At 37.2% G+C, this 23,418-nt stretch overlaps 1 protein-coding gene across 1 annotated transcript in view; it reads right to left on the reverse strand.

The window, feature by feature from the left end:
* Positions 1-23,418, reverse strand: part of FAF1 (Fas associated factor 1) — a 534,743-nt gene that overhangs the window by 304,580 nt on the left and 206,745 nt on the right. The window contains exons 5-6 of the mRNA XM_003921572.4: positions 18,244-18,335; positions 12,715-12,806 (exon numbers count right to left, since the gene is read on the reverse strand). Coding sequence (XP_003921621.1) covers positions 12,715-12,806; positions 18,244-18,335 — 184 coding nt within the window. The remainder of the gene's footprint in view (positions 1-12,714; positions 12,807-18,243; positions 18,336-23,418) is intronic.

Below are 23,418 nucleotides of genomic sequence, written 5' to 3' on the forward strand. Positions count from 1 at the left end.
TCACGCCATTGCACTCCATCCTGGGTAACAAGAGCGAAAACTCTGTCTCAAAAAAACAAAAACAAAAACAAGCCAAGACCTGTCAGTGTGCTGTATTCAGGAAAGCCATCTCATGTGCAAAGACACACATAGGCTCAAAATAAAGGGATGGAGGAAGATTTATCAAGCAAACGGAGAGCAAAAAAAACCGGGTTGCAATCCTAGTCTCTGATAAAATGGTCTTTAAAGCAACAAAGATCAAAAGAGACAAAGAAGGGCATTATATTATGGTAAAAGGATCAATGCAACGAGAAGAGCTAACTATCCTAAATGTATATGCACCCAGTACAGGAGTGCCCAGATTCATAAAGCAAGTTCTTACTGACCTACAAAGAGACTTAGACTCCCACACAATAATAATGGGAGACTTTAACACTCCACTGTCAATATTAGGCAGATCAACGAGACAGAAATTAACAAGGATATCCAGAACTTGAACTCTGGACCAAGTGGATCTAATAAACATGTGCAGAACTCCCCAACCCAAATCCACAGAATATACATTCTTCTCAACACCACATCACACTTATTCTAATATAAAATTGACCACATAATTGGAAGTAAAACACTCCCCAACAAATGCAAAAGAAGAGAAATCATAACAAACAGTCTCTCAGAAACTCACTCAAAACCGTACAACTACATGGAAACTAAACAACCTGCTCCTGAATGACTACTGGATAAATAGTGAAATGAAGGCAGAAATAAAAGTGTTCTTTGAAAACAATGAGAATGAAGACACAATGTACCAGAATCTCTGGAAGACATTCAAAACAGTGTCTAGAGGGATATTCATACCATTCAATGCCCACCAGAGAAGCGAGGAAAGATATAAAATCGACACCGTAATGTCAAGATTAAAAGAACTAGAGGAGCAAGATCAAACAAATTCAAAAGCTAGCACAAGGCAAGAAATAGTTAACTAAGACCAAAGCAGAACTGAAGGAGATAGAGACACAAAAAAACCATTAAAAAAAAATCAATAAATCCAGGAGTTTTTTGAAAAGATCAATGAAACAGATAGACCACTAGCCAGACTAATGAAAAAAGAAGAGAGAGAAGATTCAAATAAATGCAATAAAAAATGGTAAAGGGAATATCTCCACTGCTCCCACAGAAATACAAATTACCATCAGAGATTACTATAAACAACTCTATGCAAATAAACCAGTAAATCTAGAAGAAATGGATAAATTCCTGGACACTTACAACCTACCAAGACTAAACCAGGAAGAAGTTGAATTCCTGAACAGACCAATAACAAGGTCTGAAGTTGAGGCAGCAATTAATAGCTTACCAACGAAAAAGAGTCCAGGCCCAGAGGGGTTGACAGTCAAATTCCAACAGACGTACAAAGAGGAACTGGTACCATTCCTTCTGAAACGATTCCAAACAATACAAAAAGAGGGAATCCTCCCTAACTCATTTTATGAGATCAACATCATCCCGATACCAAAACCTGGCAGAGACATAACTGAAAAAGAAAAATTCAGGCCAATATACATTATGAACATCGATGCAAAAATCTTCAATAAAATACTGGCAAATTGAATCCAACAGCACATCAAAAAGTTTATCCATCACAATCAAGTCAGCTTCATCCCAGGGATGCAATGCTGGTTCAACATCTGCAAATCTCTAAACGTAATCCATCACATAAAACAGAACCAAAGACAAAAACCCCCTGATTATCTCAATAGATGCAGAGAAGGACTTCAACAAAATTCAATAGTCCTTTATGCTAAAAACTCTCAATAAACTAGGTATCGATGGATCGTATCTCAAAATAATATGAGCCATTTGTGACAAACCCTCAGCCAACATCATACTGAATGGGCAAAACTGAAAGCATTCCCTTTGAAAACTGGCACAAAACAAGGATGACCTCTTTCACCATTCCTATTCAATATAGTATTAAAAGTTCTGGCTAGGGCCATCAGGCAAGAAAGAAATAAAGGGTATTCAAATAGGAGGAGAGGACATCAAATTGTCCCTGTTTGCAGAAGACATGATTGTATATTTATAAAACCCCATCATCTCAGCCCCAAATCTCCTTAAGATGATAAGCAACTTCAGCAAAGTCTCAGGATACAAAATCAATGTGCAAAAATTGCAAGCATTCCTATACACTAATAAAAGACAAACAAAGAGCCAAATTATGAGTGAACTCCCATTCACAACTGCTACAAAGAGAATAAAATACAGGTATTGATTGACTTACGACCTATGCCACTTACGACCATTCGACTTAAGACTAAATCGCTAGCCATGACTGCTCCGCATCTGGCAGTGCAAACGTTGCCCAGCTGGGCATACGGCAGTGCGGACCAGCTTCTGGCAGCACTACCATCTCCGCATGCACCATTTCAACTGTACATATAGCCTACTCAACTTACGACCAAATCATGTTACGACCGTTCCGCGGTCCCCACCATGGTTGTAAGTCGAGCACTGGCTATACCTAGGAATACAACTAACAAGAGATGTGAAGGATCTCTTCAAAGAGAACTACAAACCACTGCTCAAGGAAATAAGAGAGGACACAAACAGATGGAAAAACATTCCATGCTTATGGTTAGGAAGAATCAATATCGTGAAAATGGCCATACTGTCCAAAGTAATTTATAGATTCAGTGCTATCCCCATAAAGTTACCAATGACTTTCGTCAAAGAATTGGGGAAAAAACACCTTAAACTTCATATGGAACCAAAAACAAGCCTGCATAGCCAAGACAATCCTAAGCCAAAAAAAAAACAAACAAACAAAAAAACAAAACAAAAAAAAACAAAGCTGGAGGCATCACCCTACCTGACTTCAAACTATATTACTAGGCTACTGTAAAGCAAAACAGCATGGTACTGGTACCAAAACAGAGATACAGACCAATGGAACAGAACAGAGGCCTCAGAAAGAACGCCACACAACTACAACCATCCAATCTTTGACAAACCTGACAAAAAAAAGCAATGAGGAAAGGATTCCCTATTTAATAAATCATGTTGGGAAAACTGGCTAGTCATATGCAGAAAGCTGAAACTGGATCCCTTCCTTACACCTTATACAATAATTAACTCTAGATGGATTAAAGATTTAAATATGAGACCTAACACCATTCAAACTCTAAAAGAAAACCTAGGCAATACCATTCAGGACATAGGCATGGGCAAGGGCTTCATGACTAAAACACCAAAAGCAATGGCAACAAAAGCCGAAATAGACAAATGGGATATAATTAAACTTAAGAGCTTCTGCACAGCAAAAGAAACTATCAGTAGAATAAACCAGTAACCAACAGAACGAGAAAATTTTTGCGATCTACCCATCTGATAAAGGGCTAATATCCAGAATCTATGGAGAACTTAAACAAATTTACAAGAAAAAAAACTACATCAAAAAGTGGGCAAAGGATATGAACAGACACTTTTCAAAAGAAGACATTTATGCAGCCAACAAACATATGAAAAAAAGGTCATCATCACTGGCCATTAAAGAAATGCAAATCAAAACCATATTAAGATATCACCTCACATCAGTCAGAATGGCGATTATTAAAACATCAGGAGACAGATGCTGGAGAGGATGTAGAGAAACAGGAACGCTTTTACACTGTTGGTGGGAGTGTAAATTAATTTAACCATTGTGGAAGACAGTGTGGCAATTCCTCAAGGATCTGGAAATAGAAATACCATTGGACCCAGCAATCCCATTACTGGGTATATACCCAAAGGTTTATAAATCATTCTATTATAAATACACATGTACATGCATGTTTACTGCAGCATTATTCACAATAGCAAAGACTTCGAACCAACCCAAATGCCCATCAATGATAGACTGGATAAAGAAAATATGGCACATATACACCGTGGAATACTATGCTGCCATAAAAAAGGATGAGTTCATGTCCTTTGCAGGGACATGGATGAATCTGGAAACCATCATTCTCAGCAAACTGACACATGAACAGAAAACCAAACACCGCATGTTCTCACTCATCAGTGGGTGTTGAACGATGAAAAAAACATGGACACAGGGAGGGGAACATCACACACCGGGGCCTGGGGTCACGGGCTATGGGAGGAATAGGAGGAGGTGTGGGGATTGGAGAGGGATAGCATTAGGAGAAATACCTAATGTAGATGACAGGGCGATGGATGCAGCCAACCACCACCATGGCACGTGTATACCTATGTAACAAACCTTCATGATCTGCACATGTACCTCAGAACTTAAAGTATAATAAATATATGTGTGTGTGTATGTGTGTGTATGTGTATATATATATATATGTATAATACATATATATGTATATATACATATGTGTGTGTATGTGTGTGTGTGTGTGTGTATATATATATATATATATATATATATATATACATATAAACTGAAACCATAAGTCCAGTACAAAAAGGTCAAAGTCCAATAGCAAGACTCAATACTACTTGTAAAAGGAACAGCTACAAACAATGAATACCATCTTTTTTGTCACACCTTGCTATTATATAAAAATGAAGAAAATATACATAATTAAAATGGAACTAGACATTTTCACCACTTACTAGACTGTGACCAAAGCAAGTTGCAAAGACTGTCTTATATTATCAAGAAATTTCTAGGCCGGGCACGGTGGCTCACACCTGTAATCCCAGTACTATGGGAGGCCAAGGCGGGTGGATCATGAGTTCAAGAGATCAAGACCATCCTGGCCAACAGGTGAAATGCCATCTCTACTAAAAATACAAAAAGATTAGCCAGGTGAGGTGGCACGCACCTGTGGTCCCAGCTACTCTGGAGGCTGAGGCGGAAGAATCGCTTGAACCCAGGAGGTGGAGGTTGCTGTGAGCTGAGATTAAGCCACTGCACTCCAGCCTGGTGACAGAGCAAGACTCCGTCTCAAAAAAAGAAAGAAAAGAAATTTCTTCAGTCCTTTTCTAGCAAGGTGATCATCAGCAATACAAAGCCCAGAAATGTCACACCTTCTCCAATTATATTTATACATGGCCTTAGGGCTTTGGCACTAGCCATATACCCATACTCTTCACTCTGACCTTCACTTAGATGGCGCCTCCATCTTTACTGCCTCAGCTTAAATAGTACATCTTCAGTGAGGCCTTTCTTGACCTTAGAAACCGCACTAGTTATTCAATTACTCACTATCACATCACCACATTTTAGCTTTCTGCAGAGCACTTATTATCAAAATCCATATTTCCCTAGAGTAGATGGAGGCAAAGGAGAAATATTTTCAAAGGAAAAAACAATACAGATGGAAAAACCAATACTGGTTACCTATTACAGAGCAATACTCTGTTATTTTTTCTTGTTATCTTGTTCACAGTTTTATTATAAACAAGATACACCCTCAATCTGGGTGACTACTATCTAATCACCTGCCAGTACAATTAGAATAAAGCAGGCAGGAGAAGAGGAAGGAGCAGACTTGCTGAGTCTCCCAGTCTTCATCTTTCTTCCATGCTGGATGCTTCTTGCCCTCGAACATCAGACTCCAAATTCTTCAGCTTTTGGACTCTTAGACTTATACTAGTGGTATGCCAGGGGCTCTCGGGCCTTTGGCCACCAACTGAAGGCTGCACTATCAACTTCCCTACTTTTTTTAAGGTTTTGGAACTTGGACTGATCCACCATTGCTTTCTTGCTTCTCAACATGCAGACGGCCTACTGTGGGACTTTACCTTGTGATCATGTGAGTCAATTCTCCTTAATGAACTCCCTTTCATATATATATATATACATACATACATGTCTCCTATTCATTCTGTTCCCCTAGAGAACCCTGACTAATACAATTACTAATATCACTAATATACTGCATGGTAGTGCAGACGATCTGCCCACCTCGGCCTCCCAAAGTGTTGAGATTACAGGCATGAGCCACCGTGCTAGGCAAAGACTACAAATTTCTAAGTATCATTTTTACTGTATCCACATTTTTAGTACCTAGCACTCTCACTTATGTTCACTTTTAAGAATCTGGTGGTTGCTATTATGACTTCATTTTTACCCATAAACTGTTTTGAAGTAAATTATTTGTAGGATCCAAATGTATGGGGGACTTAGGAGATATCTTTTTATTACTACTTTACTTCTAATTTTATTGAAGATAAATTATGACCAGATAACGCAGTCAATATGATAGTGATCCATTGACACTGGCTTTGTGTTCTACCACATGGTCAGTTTTCTAAGTATTTCATGTGTATTTTATGGGGTGATTAAAATCTTCTATAGCTGACAAAGATATATTGATAAATACATTATTTTCTGAAAGATTTTATGTTCAATGTGGGGTTGATCCATTTCTCCTTGTAATTCTGTCCAATTTTGCAGACCTGTGCATACAAGCCCACAAATGTCATATCTTCTTGGCAAATTGTTTTTCAATGTTACTTGCCTTAAATTCAATTTTATGTGATATTAATAATATTATTATAGTACATTCTTTCAGTTAATATTAGCCTGGAGTACTAAGAGTATTACTTTCTTATCCTTTATTTTCTCCATCATTTCTTTTTTTTTTTTGAGACAGAGTTTCGCTCTTGTTACCCAGGCTGGAGGGCAATGGCGCGATCTCGGCTCACCGCAACCTCCGCCTCCTGGGTTCAGGCAATTCTCCTGCCTCAGCCTCCTGAGTAGCTGGGATTACAGGCACGCACCACCATGCCCAGCTAATTTTTTGTATTTTTAGTAGAGACGGGGTTTCACCATATTGACCAGGATGGTCTTGATCTCTCGACCTCGTGATCCACCCGCCTCGGCCTCCCAAAGTGCTGGGATTACAGGCTTGAGCCACCGCGCCCGGCTCTCCATCATTTCTTTAAAAGATGCCTCTTTGGAAAATGTATGGCTATTTTTGAAAATCCTATTTCAGAGTTTCTTTCTTTAATAGGAGAGTTTAGTACTTTTTTGTTTATGGAGAATTCTGATAAATTTGATTTTTCTTTTTGCCATCATATTTTCTGTTTTCTACTCTCCTTATTTTCCTGTGTTTCTGTTTCAAACTCCTGTTTGCTGATGTATTGACTGAGTTCCTCATTTCCTTTTTTCTTCCAGATGTATGTGGGCAATTTTTTTTTTCAGTGTTTATCCCCTTTATTTATAACACTTAGATTTGTGTTTCTAAAATTAGACTAAAGTTAATCAGTATCTCTAGCCTTCTTCAACTGTAGTTCCCAATAACCACTATCTCTGTATTGTCACCCCACCTCTATCTCTAACTCAGTTTCTCTGTCTGCAAAACAGGTTATCATACCCACTTATGATTTACTATGATAACATATTTACTATGATGATTTAATAGGGTAACATATAAAACAGGGTTGCCAAAAACCTGGGTTCATAAATAATTACTGTGTCACTGTAATTTATCAAATAGTTTAGCTTCATACTTCCTTAACATCCTTATTCTCATATTACCTATTTTCTATTTTGATGTTATCTATAATTTGGACTTTGTCATAAACCAAAGATCTAGATTTACTGTAACAGCACTGAAATCTAGATCCCAGAAATGCTCTCCATTTATCTCCAATCCTTTATTGTTATACCTTTCTTTCCTATTGTCTCTAAACCTGTTACCTAATATTTCAACACTTAATCCCTGGGCTCCACCCTTATCTCCCTGCTACAAACTGAAGTGTGTCCCCCTAGAATTTGTATGTTGACTCTCTGACACCCACTGTAACTGTATTTAGAGAGAGAGTCTTCAGGATGTAACTCAGCTTAAAGGCGGTCATAGGCCTGAGTCCTAATCTGATGGGATGGTGTCCTCATAAAAAGATGAAAGAAAATCAGAGTTCTCTTTCTCTCTGTCACATGAGGACACAACATTAAGATGGGTTTGTAAACCAGGAAAAAAGCCTTCACTAGAAACTGACTCTAACGGAACCTTCATTTTGGAGGTTTCCAACCTCAAGAACAAGGAGAAATAAATGCCTGCTGTTTAAACTACCCAGCCCTGGCCGGGTGTGGTGGCTCATGCCTATAATCCAAGCACTTTGGAGGCCAAGGCGGGCGGATCACCTGAGGTCGGGAGTTCAAGACCAGCCTGAACAACATGGTGAAACCCCGTCTTAAAAAATAAATAAATAAATAAATAAATAAATAAACTACCCAACCCTAGCAAACTAAAACAGTTCTATTTCTGCTATTTTGTCAGGCTGGAGTGCAGTGGCATGATCTCAACTCACTGCAATCTCTGCCTCCCAGGTTCAAGTGATTATCCTGTCTCAGCCTCCTGAGTAGCTGGAGTTACAAGTGCACACCACCATACCCAGCTAATTTTTGTATTTTTAGTGAAGATGGGGTTTCACCATGTTGGCCAGGCTGGTTTTGAACTCCTGACCCCAAGCAATCCACCAACCTCAGCCTCCCAAAGTGCTGGGATTACAGGTGTGAGCCACCACGCCCAGCTTTGGCCACATATTCTATTTTTGTTTCACTTGTTTATATTTTTCCTACCTGCTGTCTCTTACTCCTTGTGCTTCCAATACTTCTCTAGTATCTTACCTTGACTTCTCCCTCAACTTCTCCCTCCCTTCACAGTCAAGTTTTCTGAAAATAACAGTAGCCATTTCTTCATTTCTTGTTTATTCCTTAAAATCTACTATAATTGGGTTCTCATTCTCACCGTTCTACAAAAAATGATTTTAACAAAGTCATTACTTATATTCCCAACCCAGCGGCTTTTAAAATAATCAGCATCTAAATTAGAATACACTTCAGTATTTTATACTGTTGGATATTTGAAACAAAAAAAAACACAGGTAGTAGTACAGAGATTATGACTTTGAATTACAAACAGGACACACACAAATGAAAAGCTCCATAGGCAACTGAAACATGTGAGTTGCTAAACAGAGATTTGTAAGCTATCTATACAGATTTAGAAATTTAAGAGTTGAGAGTAGATATCAGGGAGAAGGTACAATAAGAAAGACTGCTGAGAAGAGAACTTTCCAGAATACCAACATTTAGAGCAGGTGAAGAAACAAAGAGTTTAGGAAGGAAACTAGATGAAGCAATCAGAACACCAAGAGTGAGTTGTTATCTAAGAAAATTTTCTGTACAGGACTAATTTAAGAAAAGGCCTAATAGTTTTAATAAGTAGGTTACAGGCTACTTGAGGACACAGCTTATTTTTATTTAGTAAGTAATAAGTCATTGATGGACTGAATCTTTCCTATAATAGTAAACAGTATAATTAACAGGTTTTTTTCTCCTTTCTAATCTTACTGTGATTTATAATAGAATTTACTGTTGTATCATAGAGGCTACTGAAGTACTGCTTCACCCTTTCAATTAATCAGTGAGATCTGATTTCTTTCTTAAAAGGGCTTAAAATGCTTTTAACTGCTATAAAGATTATGATTAAGAGTTTGCTCTTTAATTCTCAAAAAGCTTGAAATTCTGTTTTCTGAAACACATAATTTAAAAACATTTGATTTACAATTATAGGCACTCATGTGGTAATTTTGCTGCTCTCAGTTTATACTATTTCTTCCGCTAGAAATTACATATTAATACAAAGACTCAATTACCAGGCACCCCCTAGTGGCAGTAAAATCAAGTTAAGAAGTTTTTCTGTTTTTAGTTTTTTGGTTTTTTTTTCTTTAAATAGGACATGGTTTGAGATATAGTTTTCCGTATTTATACTGCCTTAACAAAACTTAAGAATGGGATAGTCTGTCAGTGAACAATTTAAGAAATATTTTATTTTATTTTATTTATTTTATTTAGAGACAGGGTCTTGCTCTGCTGCCCAGGCTGAAGTGCAGTGGTATGATCACAGCTCACTCTAACCTTGAACTCTTGGGCTCAAGCAATTCTCATGCCTCAGCCTCCTGAGTAGTTAGGACTCCAGGTGCGTGCCGCAACACACAGCTATTTCACAAAAATTTTTTGTAGAGATGCAGTCTCTATGTTCTCCAGGCTGGCCTCAAACTCCTACCCTCAAGTGATTCTCCCACTTCAACCTCCCAAAGTGCTGGGATTACAGGCATGAGCCTATAATCCCATAATATACTGTAACTAAGAGTGAATTCACACACTGAAATTTCATGCAAATTCTTAAGAATTATAAGATAATACATGCAAATGCAAGAATGCAAGAATATATACATAAACCTTCCCATTTTACTCTACCAATTACAGAGTTGGTACATTCATTTGCCAATTCCCAAATATAACACTTAGAATCATAATTACTCTTTTCTCCTTTTTAAATTATAAATTAGGTTGCATATTGCAACTAAGATTTCTATGAATCCATCAACAACAAAATTCTGCAAAAGCAAATCAGTTTGATTCATTAGAAAGTCTAGTACAAACCAAGTTTATCTACCATTTTTGATAATATGATATTCTATATAACTTACTAGGATATTGTTTGCTTGATTCTACTACATAGTTAAGATGTCAAAACTTATTTTTATTTGATGAATCACAAAATAAAACTCACAACTCAAAAATAATTACCATTAGCTTTTAAGGTTCTGCATGGATTTTGTTTTGTTTTTTAAATTGCCTCCCATGAAATCAGCTTTTAAGATATATGTTATTTTAAAAATCTCTCATTTTATAGAAAGATATACTAAATAAACATACTACAAGAAGTAAACACTGGCTTTTAAGTTATGTTTTAATAAAATGTGCATTAATATGACTTTTACATTAGCAGGAGTCTTCATTTGTCCCTCCTCATGCTACGTTTTTTGTTCACCTTTGAATTTTTCTCCCTTTCTTATTCTTCCAACACAAGAAACGGAATCATTATAACTTGGTAAAAGTCCACAGAGCCAACTAGAGAAGGATACTTTAATGCTATATAAAGTACTCATTCTCCAATAAACACTAGAGAATGTTTCTTTCTTATTCTTCCAACACAAGAACAGAATCATTATAACTTGATAAAAATCCACAAAGCCAACTGGAGAAGGATACTTTAATACTATATAAAGTATTCATTCTCCAATAAACACTGTATTTCAGTAGCACCGTAGACTCCTACTTGCCTAGGGAATGAGCAACTGGCAATCAAACTAAGGTCAGCTACACGGCAAGGAAGAACATTTCCATTAGCCCAGGAAGACATTTTGATAAATCCATTTAATCATGCTCCTGGAAAGCAATTGATTATAAACAATGATATCTCCTGTCTACTTTTAATTATATGGATTACACATTTTATGATAGTGATTATACTTTGTTAACTAACCTACAAAATAATGTTCTATCTGACTAGATACAGAACCATACCTGTAACTCTTTAACTTAATCTCATCTGAAGTATATATCAACATTATTATAAACACACGGCCTGTAAGTTTGTGTTTGTAATTTTGTTACTGTGTGCAAATTCCACTTTCTATTAATATATGATCTAAACATAGATGATAAAGAGCAATCCAAGAACTCTTTAAATTCTTAAACCCAAACAAACTATTAACAGACCATGAAATAAAACCACACAAGATTTAACTTTTCAGTTCAGTGATTTCTACTTCAGGAAGCCAAATTTAATTTTCCTTTTGCTACTATCTACATAAAAATCAAGATATTTGGTAAGTGGTGGGGGGAAACCTTGAAAATATTCAAAGTTTAGGGACACAGGTCTCTCTACCACAAAAAACCACCAAGTTGTATTTAAGAGAGGAAAATTTATAAGTGAGATAATACATGCAAATTCAAGAATGCAAGAATATATACATAAACCTTATATATACATAAATAGAAAATTTAAAAATAACAAACATAGTTCTGGAATAATACTGTACGAAAACATTCTTCATAAAAATTATCACTAGCATAATCATTCACTATGGGTCAGTTTCCTTCATTTAGCAATAAAAAACATATAATTAAAAATTAAAACCATGTGATCATTGTATAAATGTATTGCGTTCCACTGTGAAAACTGAAAACACAATGAAACCCTCTATTCCAAACAGAGAGAAAATCTTAATAAAAAATTTATATCGCTGGGCACAGTGGCTGATGCCTGTAATCCCAGCACTTTGGGAGGCTGAGGCGGGCGATAACCTGAGGTCGGGAGTTTCAGACCAGCCTGACCAACATGGAGAAACCCTGTTTCCACTAAAAATACAAAATTAGCTGGGTGTAGTGGCACATGCCTGTAATCCCAGCCACCCGGGAGGCTAAGGCAAGAGAATCGCTTGAACCTGGGAGGTGAAGGTTGCAGTGAGCCAGGATTGCCTCCAGCCTGGGCAACAAGAGCAAAACACAGTCTCAAAAAAAAAAAAATTATATTAGTGTTTTTCAAGCTTTACTCTGCAGAGCTCAATGGATTTTCCTCAAAGGTATGTGTCTTTGGCAATGAGAGTGATTGAAATTCTATTTACATTTCCTTTTCCTTCCCACTTGAATCCTTTCCCTTTAATCAGAGAAATACCATTTTGACTATTTTAAAAAATTATACTGGAGTTCTGCCGAACATTTTAAAGTGGTATAAGAAGATTATACCACTAAAACAAACTACCCAGACCAAATTGTGTCAAAACTGACACACTTCATAGTAGTTGGTAAGGTCAAGCTTCAACAAGATTTGTATTTAATTTTGAGGTTCATATAAAACTTAAAGCAATTTTGACAACTGAGGTTGTATTTCAGATTCCCAGGAAATATAAACACCTTACCCAGCATGACTAGATGATGAAGGTGGTGGCAAATCTGGTGTAAGGACATAAAGACTGTTGTTTTTTGGCAAGTGTAGCGATTTTAGGACCGTCTGCAAAAGAGAAAATAAAACAAAAAAATGAATGTTGATTATGTTGATTATTCATTACTGATTTTTCCTATAATTCTTGAAAAATTGTTAATTTTGTAGTTTGATTTTTTTCGTCTTTTGATAATTTCCTAAATAGGTTAATGCAGAAGAACTACTGAATCCAAGTAACCTTATTTCCCATATATAATAGAGTATATCTGGAGTATATATATATATATACTCCAGAATTTTTTTGTTAAAGCTCTCACTCTTTGGAATGAATAAACTACTACTGGGCTTCATATGACCTACTATTTTGATATATATATATATATATATATATATATATATATATATATGAAATATGGTGGTATACCTGTATAACTGTATACATGCTAGTTTACTTTATGTACGCATAAAGTATATACACACATATATACATATATAAAATAAACATATATACATATATACACACAATATATACATATATAAAATAAAATAGCATAAACCTGAATGTTAATATATAAACTCTTTAGTTAATGAAGCAATACAAATAGAAAAGAACACAGTTAGGACTCAATTACTTTTTAGATCCTTGCAACTAATATATACTTCATCTCAGGATCATCATGGCAAAAATTAGCAATACAGGTTTTCAGAGATCATTAGACCTTGAAAAGATCACTCAAGAGTACCTTAAATCACTGATTTTATAGATGGGAAGCTATATAGCCTGAGAGGTTAAGTAACTTGGATGAGGTCTTTAGTGTTACCTAGATAGCTTACTCCAGATGTCTTTTTTGTTAAAGCTCTCTCTCTTTGGAATGAATACACTCTGCTATTGGGCTACATATGACCTACTATTTTGACAAGCATAGAAATTTTCACTATATTTCTTTGCCAGAAAACTCACATACATTTCAAACTCCTAACCTGAAGGGAAAAACTTGCTGAAGTACTTCAAACTTTTCTTGACAGCAATATACATTAGGAAATACATTGTACATCTTTACATCATAAGCCAGGACATGCACTTATTCAACAGATATTTATTCAGCCACCTGCTCTGTATCAGGACTACTCCAGTTACTGAGAATATAGCAGTGAACAGAATAGCCTAAAATAAAATTCTCTGATCTTATGGAGCTTACATTTTAGTTGGAATAAATAAAATAAGTAACCCTATATAATTGAATGTTGAAGGTGACAATTTTTTGACTAAACATAAAGCAGGGAAGTGGGGAGAAAGAATATGGGATTTGGGAGCTTGGAAATTTTAAACAGGGTGATCAAGGTGGGTCTCACTTGGAGAACATGACATTTGAGCAAAAACTAGAAAGTATATATTCTTTCCTGGGGAGGGGCAATCTTACCCAAGCATGGAACATAAGGAACCTATTCTTGACCCCTCCATGAGAAGACCCAGCTTATTAAGCGTGCAGTATTAATCCAAGGGCATTGATTGACTCATATTAGTTATGTGTTAAATGAAAAGAAATACATAATTATCTTTATTAGTTGAAATACACTCTGGTGTTTCCTATACTATTCTATTTATCTTTTTTAATTTCTTTTTTTCTTTCTTTCTTTCTTTCTTTTTTTTTTTTTGGTTTAATGCTGTTGACTGTAATCCACTCAATTAACTTCTCAATCCACTAATGGTTTATGGTCAATGGTTTGAAAAGAACATTGCATTAGGCAATTACCTATAACTTCACAATCTACCAGGAGACACTGACATCCTGAAACTTTATGTCAGATATGTGATATCCTTTTCAAATTGATAAGTTATCTCTATAGAGTTAACATGCAAACAAACAACACACACAAATTATTTTTAATTTTTTTATCTTTTCATTGTTTTACTTTGTGAATTCTTGGTAAATGCTTGTCATTTGATCAAGTCATTATTGTCCTTTTGTCATGCCACTATCCAAAGATTTTCTATTAAATCTTTCTCATCAAGCCACATATGGCAAGATTAAATAAAATGTATACTTTCCTTAAGTCATTTATTCATGCATTCATCCTATAAACATTTATTTCAGGTCTGTTATGCCAGGCATTAAATATACAATGATGAAAAAACAGATATGGTCCCTCTATTGATGCTGGTGTGATGGAGAATGCTGGGATGGGAGCCAGATTAGATACAGAACTCTTTTGGAGAAGGTAACTTTAAGCTGAGACTTGAATGATAAAAAAGAACCAGCCATGTGAAGAACTGGAGGTAAAGTATTCCAGGCAGTTGAATAACATCTGTCAGATAAACATGTAAAGAGCTTGAGCCTATTAAAAGATTTCAAAAAAGGCTTCTGTGGCTGCAGCATGGAAGGTGAGAATAAGAAAGGCTCAAGATGATGTTGCAGAGGTGAGAATGGGGTAAATAATACAATATCTTTTAAACTATTGTGAGTATTCTGAATTTTATTTGAAATGTAATAAAAAGTTATCTTTTAATGGGAGAGTGATATAATTGAATTTATGTTTTTTTAAGAGATCACTCTGCTGTGTGAAGAATGCACTGGAAGAAACATTGAAAGGAAGCTGAGACAACAGTAATGAAGTTATCATATTGCTCCAGACAAGAGATGCTCATGACCTGAATTAAGCATTTGTAAAAGAAATACTAAAAAGTGGTCGTGGGTGAGATATATTTTGGAGATTGAATCTATAGGATTTACCAAAGGATTAGGTATTGTAAGAAACAAGAAAAGACTGCTGGCCACATGTTAACTTTGAGACACCAATAAGATATACAAGTACAAAAGTCAATTACCAATTTGAATATGTGAATTCATAAAAGTATGAGCTAGAAATATAAATTTGGAGGCAATCAGAAAATTAATGGTACGGGAATAGCAGAAATTCCTTAGGGAAAAGAGTATATAGAAATAAGTATCCTGTGATAGGGAAGCAGAACAAAATTTAAAAAAAAAAAAAGAAAAGAAATAAGTAACTGCGGCTGGGTGCCAGGGCTCATGCCTGTAATCTCAGCACTTTGGGAGGCCAAGGCAGGAGGATCACATGAGCCCGGGAATTCAAGACCAGTCTGGACAACATAGCAACACCCTGTTTCTACAAAAATAAAAAAATAAAAAAATTAGCCAGGCGTGGTAGTGCACATCTGTAGTCCTAGCTACTTGGAAGGCTGAGGCAGGAGGATCACTTGAGCCAAGGAGGTCAAGGCAGCAATGAGCCATGGTTGTGCCACTGCACTCCAGCCTAAGGAACAGAATGAAAGAAAAAAGAACAAAGAAGTAACTGAAAGTATTTGTAACCAAGACTGTGTTCAAATCTTGAGGAGGGGAGGGTGGTGGAGGTGTGGGATACAGACTCTTGCTCTGTCACCCAGGATGGCAGACCTCAGCTCACTGCAACCTCCACCTCCCAGGTTCAAGCAATTCTTGTGCCTCAGCCTCCCAAGCAGCTGGGACTACAGGTGTGTACCACCATGCTCAGTTAATTTTTGTACTTTTGGTAGAGATGGGGGTTTTGCCATGTTGTCCAAGCTGATCTCAGCCTCCTAGCCTCAAGTAATCCGCCAGACTCAGCCTCCCAAAGTGTTGGGATTACAGGTGTGAGCCACTGCACTCAGCTGACTGTGTTCAAATGTTAGAATACATAGCTTAAAGAACATTTTCTTTCAGCCCCAGCCTGCTGCCTGGTTTTGTATGGCCTGTGAGTTAAGAATGGTTTTCACTTTTTTTAATGGTTGAAAATAAATCAAAAGAATATTTTATGGCATGTGAAATGACATAAAATTTCTGTGTCCACAAGCATAGTGAAACACAGGTATGCCCACTGTTTCACATATTGTCTATGGCTCTAAGAGAGCAGTGATTGAGTAGCTGTATGAAACACAAAGCCTAAAATATTTACTACTTGTCTCTGTACAGAAAAAGTTTGCTGACACCTAATACAGCACATCTAAACTTATCCATATCTTGCCAACCCCAAATTCCTATGAATACCTCACTGAAATACTCAGAACATCCCCAAGTTTCAAATAAACTTACATATAAGTACTTATAAGCACAATGGCTACAAGAAGCCATTCACAAAAAAGACTTGAACCAAAAGTTGAAGATTTTTGTTTCCTTGTTTGTTTTTGAGACAAAATCTTTCTCTGTTACCCAGGTTGGAGTACAGTGGTGCGATCTCAGCTCACTGTAGCCTCTGCCTCCTGGGTTCAATCAACTCTCCCACATCAACCTCCCGAGTAGCTGGGATTACAGTGGCGTGCCACCATGCCCAGCTAATTTTTGCATTTTTAGTAGAGATGGGGTTTTACCATGTTGGCCAGGCTGGTCTCAAACTCCTGATCTCAGGTGATTCACCTGCCTCCCAAAGTGTTGAGATTATAGGCATGAGCCACTGTGCCTGGCAAAAAGTTGAAAATTCAAAGTTTATGCCTGGCCATTAAAATGACTCAGTAACTAATGTGAAAAGATTCAGTAATTATTTCTACCTCAAACATCTAAAACTAAGCACTAACTCATTTTTTTCCCTCTTTTTCCACTCTCTCTGGGGAAAAAAAAAAAAAAAACATGTGCAGTAGTTGACACCTGTAATCCTAGCACAGGATTGGGAGGCCGAGGCGGGTGAATCATGAGGTCAGGAGTTGAAGACCAGCCTGGCCAACATAGTGAAACCCTGTCTCTACTAAAAATACAAAAATTAGCTGGGCATGGTGACATGGGCCTGCAGTCCCAGCTACTTGGGAGGCTGAGGCAGGAGAATTACTTGAACCCAGGAGGTGGAGGTTGCAGTGAGCCAAGATCACACTCCCGCACTCCAGTCTGGGCAACAGAGTGAGACTCATTTCAATTAAAATAAAAAAAAAAAAAAAAGCATGTAAACAATTTTATACCTGAGGTTGCTACTGGGTCCCTGAGAATAGCAACTATTTCCTTAAAATTGCCACACTTTCTGCAAATTCTTAAAATATAATTCATTCCATGCACCTGCCACTATCCAAGTCAACAAAGAAAACAACATTCTTACCATTTAAATTCTACAAGTTTAAAAAGTTTCCCATTATCTTTGTTCCATAATCAATACTTTACATAAATGTATACACTGCATGTGACTTCTTTCGAAACCAATATGTAATTCTCGGAAAATTATTATTCCAGAGGATTCACTGATACTCTAGGAGGTTGGAGAAAAAGGTAAAGGCTCTCAAGAAGAGGGCAAAACTCCTTTACAAGTTAGAAATAGGAAAACCATGCCATATACTGTTTTCATTTACAAACCTAACTCATTTAAAATTGTTACTGGTTTATCATGAAATGTTTTAGCTTAGAAAACATTATTTGCTGATTCCTTAAACTAAATTACTATTACCAAATCTACTTCTACCATATGAAACACTAATTAAAACCAATTTTTACATATCATTTAATCAATGTCATAACTTAATTTTCTCTTATTTCTATGCAGTTAAGAAACTCACACTGTCTTCCACATCTCCCGTCTTCCAGCCTTTTAACAGCATTTTGGACACAGGTATCTGAAGTTCATTTTCTAGAATCTGTTTAATCTCTCCTGTATAAATAAGAAGAGATCAAATATTACTAACAAGATAATACAGTCAACATCTGCCCATATCCACAGCTAACACTAATATGTGGCATACAGCATACAGTCAATGACATGTGTGTGATGAATATTTCTGTATCTATAAAATGGGAATATTATTTATCTTATCTTGCCCTAGGATCTGAGGATGACAAAAGATAGCATACATTAATGAAACTGAAAAATAAAGCTAGCCTGGGTGTGGTCGCTCACGCCTGTAATCCCAGCACTTTGGGAGGCCAAGGTGGACATGACATCTGAGGTCAGGAACTCAAGACTGGCCTGACCAACATGGCGAAACTCTGTTGAAACCCTGTCTCTACTAAAAATACAAAAAAAATAGCCAAATGTGGTGGCACACACCTGTAACCCCAGCTACTCAGGAGGCTGAGGCAGGAGAATCACTTGAACCCGGGAGGTGGAGGTTGGAGTAAGCCAAGATCATGCCACTGTACTCCAGCCTGGGCGATGAGAAAAACCACATCTCAAAAAATAAATAAATAAATAAATAAAGCTAATATATAGAAGACAATTTATATTGTGTTAAAGAGAAAAAACACAAGAATTTCAGAAAAGAAAACAATGTTGATATGGTTTGAATTTGTGGCCCTGCTCATCTCATGCCAAATTGTAATTCCCAGTGCTAGAGTGGGGCCTGATGGGAGGTGATTAGATCATAGGGGGCTGATTTCCCTCTTTGTTCTTGTAGTAGGGTTCTTGTGAGATCTGGTTGTTTAAAAGTGTATGTCACCTTTCCTTTCTCTCTCTCTCTCCGTCTTCCTCCTGCTCTGGCCTGCTCTCACTTTGTCTTCTGCCATAAGTAAAAGCTCCCTGGGTCTCCTCAGAAGCAGATGCTGCCATGCTTCCTACACAGCTCATGGCACCGTGAACCAATTAAACCCTTTTTCTTTTTAAATTATAGAAATTACTGGGTAATTTCTATAAATTACCCAGTCTCAGGTATTTTTTATAGCAAGGTGAAACCAAACTAACAGAGAAAATTGGTACTGAGGAGTGGAACATTGCCATAAAGACACCTGAAAATGTGTGGAAGTGACTTTGGAAATGGGTAATGGGCAGAGGCTGGAAGAGTATGGAGAGCTCAAAAAACAAGATGATGAGGGAAAATTAGTAACTTTATAGAAATGTATTAAATTATTGTGACCAAAATGCTGACAGTGATATGGACAATGAAGTAGATGGAAATGAGGAACTTATTGGGAACTAGAGCAAAGGTCACTTCTGTATGTGTTACCAAAGAACCTGGTGGCATTGTGCCCCTGCCTAGAGATCCATGGAACTTTGAGTTGAGAATGATGACTTAGGATATCTAGAGGAAGAAATTTCTAAGGAACAAAGTATTCAAGATGTTGCCTGGCTGCTTCTAGTATCCTATGTTCATACGTGTGAGCAAAGAAATGATCTGAAATGAATTATATTTAAAAGTAAAGCAGTAAAAGTTTAAAAACTTTGCAGTTATGTAGTAGAAAAGAAAAGTCCATTTTCAGAGGAGAAATTCAAGCACCCTGCAGAAATTTGCATAAGTAAAAAGGAGCCAAGTGCTGATAGCTAAAACAATGGAGAAAAGGCCTCAAAGGCATTTTAGAGACTTTCACTGCAGCCCCTGCCATCACAGGCCCAAAGGTCTACATGTGGCCAAGGCCCAGGGCCTCAACACCCTGCACAACCTCAGGACACTGCTCCCTGCATCCTGGCTGCTTTATCTCCAGCCATGGCTCAAACAAACCTGGGTACAGTTTGGTCCACTGTTTCCATGTGGTATTAAGCCTGCAGGTGCACAGAATGCAAGAGTTGAGGCATGGGTTTAGATTTCAGATGATATATCAAAAGGCCTGGATGTCCAGGCAGAAGTCTGCTGCAGGGGCAGAGCCCTCATGGAGAACCTCTGCTGAGAAAGTGCAGAGAAGAAATGTGAGGTTAGACCATCACATACCCAGTCTCCACTGGGGCACTGCTTCATGGAGCTGTGAGAAAAGGGCCACCATCATCCAGACCCTGGAATGACAGATCCACTAATACCCTGAACCTGGACAAGCCACAGGCACTCAACACCAGCCCTTGAGAGCAGTCAAGGAAGCTGAACCCTTCCAAGCCACAGGGGTGTAGTTGTCCAAGGCCTTGGGAGCCCACCCCTTGCATCATTGTGTCCTGGATATGAGACAAGGAGTCAAGCAGGATTATTTGGAACGTTAAGATTTAATGACTGCCCTGCTGGGTTTCAAACTTGCACAGCCCCATTATTTTGGCCATTTTCTCCCTTTCGGAATGGGACTATTTACCCAATGCCTATACCCTCACTGTATCTTGGGAGTAAGTAACTTGCTTTTGATTATATAGGCTCACAGGTGAAAGGGACCAGCCTTATCTCTGATGAGACTTTGGACTTTTGAGTTAATGCTAGAATAAGTTAAGACTTTGGAAGACTGCTGAGAAGGGATCACGGTATTTTGCAATGTGAGAAGGACATGAGATTTGGGAGGGGCCATGGGTGAATTTATATGGATTTGCATCTCCACCCAAATCTCATGTTAAATTATAATCCCAAGTGTTGGTGGTGGTCTGGTATGAGGTGACTGGATCATGTGAGGCAGATTTCCCCCTTTGGGGCTGCTCTCATGATATGGTTCTCATGAGATCTGGTTGTTTTAAAAGTGCGTGCCATCTCACCACTCTCTCTCTTCCTCCTGCTCCAACAATGTGAAGATGCCTGCTCCTGCTTTGCCTTCTACCATGAGTAAAAACTCCTGAAGCCTCTCCAGAAGAAGATGTTTCCATGCTTCCTGTACAGCCTATGGAACTGTGAACCAATTAAACCTTTTTTCTTTATAAATTATCCAGTCTCAGGTTTTTTTTTTTTAATAGCAGTGCCAGAATGGATTAATACAAATGTGTTGTATCAAATAGCCAGAGAAGGTTTTGTGAGAGAAATGAGACTTAAAACAAACGAAGTATAGCTGGTCTGTGAAGGACAGACAAACCAAAATAAGGAAGGATACTCTATACAGTGAAGAAAAATGACTGAAAGGTAAAAAAGCAAAAATAGGCATGATGCTAATGAAAAACAGTGAGAAATCACAATTTTCTCAGTGCTCCACAAATTCTTTTTCAGGAATCAAATCCACCTATAAATTAATCAGCTGATTTCTGGTACTATACTATTTTAAAGATCACTGAATCAGAATGTACTAATCTTTCATGCATCTGCTTATGTTAGGTTGCTGCTAGTCTACAGGTCCAGATTAAAATGTAATTCAGTTCCATTTACATAAGAATATGAATGCCAAAAAGACTGATTATATTACATATTAAAAGAAGAAAAATAATTCTATGCTAAAGAAAAAGAAGGGTGAGGGGAAAACGTGATATACAAGTTTTATGGGAACACAACTACCTAAGTAAGCAATGCTACAATGCAATTATTCATGGCCTCAGTGATATTTTTTAACTTTCCTTAAAAAGATCCCTATCTAAGCACTTTAAATAGTGATTATCATTAAAATAATTCTGGTTCAATATTATAGTTGTGGAAGCAAAAACTAATCAATCTTGGCCTTCAAAACTCACTGCTGACAAAGAATCATTCTGTTTATGGAAACAGCAGAAAAATAAGCCACAGTTTTTATACCAAACACATATAAACATTGCCTTTTTGCTTGTGGCTGCGGTTGCTGTTTCTAGAGGTGTACCTGTGTGGAACTGGACTTATGTATTTGCAAGTCTGTCCAGTGCTCAGAAACCAATTTCCAAGACCGGCACCACCTTCATACACTCTTGAAAACACTCTGAGCCTTCATGACTTACAAGAAGTTTCTTAATGGAAAAACAAGAAGGAATTTTAACTTAAAGTCCCAGTTACTCTTGCAGAAAGTCTGGGTAACACATAAGACAAACAGCATTTTGTTCCACAGGAAGAGAGGAACAGAAAAGAGAGTTGGAATCATAACAGCAACCTGCGTTTCTCACATTTTAAAAATTATTCTCTATTGCAAGGTGACTCATGCCTATAATCCTAGCACTTTGGGGGCCAAGGCAGAAGGACAGCTTGAGCTCAAAAGTTTGAGACCAACTTGAGCAACATAGTGAGACACCACCTCTACAAAAAATTTTTAATAATTAGCCAGGCATGGTGGTACATGCCTGTAATCCCAGCTATTCAGGAGGGTGAAGTAGAATGACTGCTTGAGACCAGGAGATGGAGACTGCAGTGAGCCATAATCATGCCACTGCACTCCATCCTGGATGACAAAGTGAGAACCTGTCCTCCTCCCTTAAAAAAAATTAACTATTGGCCTCAATCTCTTCTTCTATAAAGTGGAAATGATAATTATAGAAACAACACTTCATTGGGTTGCTGTATTAAGTGATGTAATTCATGAAAAATGTTTTGCAGAGTGCCTAATACATACTGAGAAACAAAAAATGTTGGTTGTTTTGAGTCATATTATTACAATTAATGAGATAATATACACATAAGTGTCTAGTATAGTACCTGGGCAGTATAGGTTCTCAAAACACAGTAGTGATTATTGTTTTTATGATACCCAAAATAATTCAGGGGAACAAAGTACTGAAATGTAGAAAGTTTCGAAGTCTGAATTCACATTTGTGTCTGCCTAACTCCAAAGATCTTACCACAAGATGGCACTGCCACTACAGTATCCCACCCCCAGCGATGTTCCTTGAAAAATTGTGAAGACATGCAGATGTCATCAAGAACAAATCACTGAATCCAATAGCATACTTTTGTATTTAAACAATTAACTTAAGTCCTTGCTTTGGGGGCATATACACTAAAACTGGACCAATACAGAGAAGATTAGCATGAAAAATCAGAATTTTTAAAAATTAATTGGATTATGATTTATATCCAATAAAATTCACTCGTGAGTTCTGACAAATATGTATACTGTTGTAACCACCATATAATCAAGATAAAGAACATTTCCCATAGCACAAAGTTTCCTCACATATTTTTGAATCAGAAGCCTGCACCCATCCCACTGATCCTCCTTCTCACCCTAAAGCTTAG

Source organism: Saimiri boliviensis, chromosome 11 (genome assembly GCF_048565385.1).
Source record: "Saimiri boliviensis isolate mSaiBol1 chromosome 11, mSaiBol1.pri, whole genome shotgun sequence".
NCBI lineage: Eukaryota > Metazoa > Chordata > Mammalia > Primates > Cebidae > Saimiri > Saimiri boliviensis.